Raw genomic sequence first — 3,384 nt, 5'->3', positions numbered from 1 at the left:
GCAAATCGACATGTTGCGTCATGATGATGTACGATGATAACAGTACCCCTCACTTCACACAGGTGTGATTTTTTTCCAAGGCAATCTACTGTATCATGGACTGTCTCCAAAAAGCTACAAAGCGTCACTCGTGTTTTTCTGCTCACACTATACTAGGGCATTAAGCAACTAGTCGACTAGTTTACTAGTCGACTAGTAAAAATGACTAGAAGTGAATGCCCTACACTATACTATCAGTAAGACGCCTGAGGGCGAGAAGCGACCTCTCCCTAAAGGGTGAGGTTGCGTGCACGCATCCGTCTTGGTGACAGCAGACTGCTGAGTGAGTGCTGGGGCTGGCGCTTTGGCATGGGGGGTCAGATCAACATATGGAATGAATTCTGTACTGGCCATACTGTATATGGAGCGTGTCTTGAGTGTACAGGGTTTGATGAGGTCAGATGAACATATGGAATGTCGGAACGGGTCAGCTCGATATATGGAGATCTTAGTGTGGCAGCGGGGGCAGTGTCTTGAGTGTATACAGGGTTTGATGAGGGCCCAGGTTGGGCCGGGCTTTAACTTTCGGTCCTGTTGAGAACTCTAGTTTTCGCCGGCTGCCGGGTGCAGCTAGAGTTTGAATGGACAGGTATCAGTCAAAAGGGAGACATCAAAGAGGAAGGATGGATGGGGAAGGATCAACATATGGAATGTCAGAACAGGTCAGCTCCATATATGGAGATCTAAGGGTTTGAGATCAGATGTAGAGTTGCTGGCCAAGCTTGATGACATCAGGGATCTCCATATATGGGCATTCCCATATATGGGCTTAATATCGATCTCCATCCCTGATGATGTCACATGATCACCAGTGTTGTTTTTGACAAGCACATTTGGATTTTAGTTTTAGTCATAGGCTTTTGAATAGTTTTCATTTCGTTTTAGTCATATTTTATTCACCTGGAATGTTTTAGTGTCGGTCTAGTTTTAGTCGACTAAATCTACAGTTGAATTGGTCAACTAAAATGTGTTTTGGCGGGCCTTGATGCCGTCATAATGGCTGATTTCACAGCAACTTAAAAACTGTCTATTCTAAGGAAGGCAGTTGTATCCGTCTGTCTTGTCCCCTTTGTGCCCATATACGGAGAACTCTGTATCTGTCAGTCCTTGTCCCTTTTAAGCCCATATATGGAATTCCCTGATGACATCAGTAGGCCTATATGCCCATATATTGGAATGTCCATATATGGGCATATTGGTTGGATCAGCAGTTCTGAACAACTGTATATCCGAACTACTCGACGACGGGCACCGTCTCCCTCGACTCCACAGTCGGTCGGTCCCACTATATGCACACGGCCATGGGCATAGCGGTCAGATCTGTAGCTCCGGACAACAGATATGTGTCTGTCAGTCCTTGGCTGATGACACCAGATTATGCCCATATGTGCCCATCTCCATATATGGGCACAAAAGGCCCCCCTTTTAGCACCATGATGCCATGACAACACATTGAATTTCCACAACTCACTCCATATTTGGGTGTAGCTGCATTGGGAACTCCTTATATGGTTATGGGTAAGTCATAGTGACATACCCGTGGCATCAGAGGTCCGCCTATAAATATATCAGAGGGTGTCATCGACCTTCGATGACAATATTGAGGGCAACGTTTTTTTTCGCTTGAAGACACCAGAAGGCACCAAGTGGCTGCAGCAAAAAGATGGCGCAAGATCCTAGTGCAGCAGACAACCATGTAAAGATATGGAAACTCAAGAAGATAATCAAAGGTTTGGAGGCCGCCCACGGCAATGGCACCAGTATGATCTCATTGATCATTCCGCCTAAGGACCAGATATCTAGACAGGCCAAGATGTTGGCCGATGAGATCGGCACAGCCTCCAACATCAAGAGTAGAGTGAACAGACTCTCTGTGGTTGGAGCCATCACCGCTGCACGGGAGAAGCTAAAAACCTACAGAGAAGTCCCGCCTAATGGTTTGGTGGTGTATTGTGGCACAATTATGACCGAGGAAGGCAAAGAGAAGAAAGTCAAAATTGCCATTGAACCATTCAAACCAATCAACACCTCCCTCTACCTCTGTGACAACAAGTTCCACACCAAGGCATTGACAGACCTGCTCTCTGACGACGACAAGTTTGGCTTTATTGTGATCGACGGCAGTGGGGCCCTCTTTGGTTCACTGCAGGGAAACACCAGGGAGGTGCTGCACAAATTCACCGTTGACTTGCCCAAGAAGCATGGCAGAGGAGGACAGTCGGCTCTGCGTTTCGACCGTTTGAGGAGGGAGAAAAGACACAACTATCTGAGGAAGGTGGCTGAGACGGCCGTCCAGCTGTTTGTGTCCAACGACAAGGTGAATGTAGCCGGTTTGGTCCTGGCTGGCTCTGCTGACCTCAAGACTGAACTCGGCCTGTCTAACATGTTTGACCCGAGGTTACAGGCGGTGGTGCTGAAGCTGGTGGATGTATCCTATGGGGGAGACATTGGTTTCAACCAGGCCATCGGGCTTTCCACAGAGGTCCTCTCCAATGTCAAGTTCATCCAGGAAATAAAGCTTTTAGACTTGTACTTTAAAGAGATCTCCAAGGAAGCAGAGGGAGCAGGGGGGAAATTCTGCTGTGCGGTGGACGACACAATGAAAGCCCTGGAAATGGGAGCAGTAGAGACCCTCCTCGTCTACGAGAACTTAAATACTATGCGCTGTATTCTGCGTGTGCGTGGCGCAGAGTGCAATGGAGCCGAGACTGGTGAGAAGACCTTGTATTTAACACCAGAGCAGGAGAAGGACAAGTCCTATTTCACAGACAAGGACACGGGGCAGGAACATGAGCTGATTGAGAGCATGCCCCTGCTCGAATGGCTTGCTGACAACTACAAGAGGTTTGGAGCCATGCTGGAGATAGTCACAGACAAGAGCGAGGATGGGTCTAAGTTTGTCAAGGGCTTTGGAGGCATCGGGGGTATTTTACGGTACATAGTGTATTTCCCAGCCGTAGAGTACGAGGATGATGAGGTCTTTGATCTGGAGTACTCTGACTCAGACTTAGACTAATAGTCTGGTTCTGATTCAGGGAGGAAAAAAGGAAAGAAATGAATAAAGAAAGAAAAGGAAAGAAATGACGCATCTCTTGCCGCATGGGAGACAGACGGTAGCCGATACGCCGGTTTTACACACACACATGCAAACACGTCATACACACCAGCGAAAAACTCCACACAGGTGGAAGAGTGATATTTTCTTTCAGCCCTGAGAGGGATTTAATAATTACTCCGTTTATGTTTAAATCAATGGTGATCGACTAAACGGCTCTCTTTCTCTGGTTTTCCTTTTCCCTTCCCCTCTCGCTCGCACACGATCTCGCGTTCTTTTGCAGCAACAGT

The 3,384-nt window shown here is 47.5% G+C and overlaps 1 protein-coding gene across 1 annotated transcript; it reads left to right on the top strand.

The window, feature by feature from the left end:
• Positions 1 to 1,702: 1,702 nt before the first annotated feature.
• LOC306931506 (eukaryotic peptide chain release factor subunit 1-like) lies at positions 1,703 to 3,055 on the top strand (the record flags this gene model as incomplete). Its single annotated transcript, XM_079512907.1, has 1 exon — positions 1,703 to 3,055. The coding sequence occupies one exon, from the start codon at positions 1,703 to 1,705 to the stop codon at positions 3,053 to 3,055; it is 1,353 nt and encodes a 450-aa protein (XP_079369033.1).
• Positions 3,056 to 3,384: the final 329 nt, after the last annotated feature.

The sequence above is a fragment of the Electrona antarctica genome (assembly GCF_951216825.1).
Source record: "Electrona antarctica genome assembly, chromosome: 10".
NCBI classification, from domain to species: Eukaryota; Metazoa; Chordata; class Actinopteri; order Myctophiformes; family Myctophidae; genus Electrona; species Electrona antarctica.
This window is presented reverse-complemented; position numbering and strand designations above follow the sequence as displayed.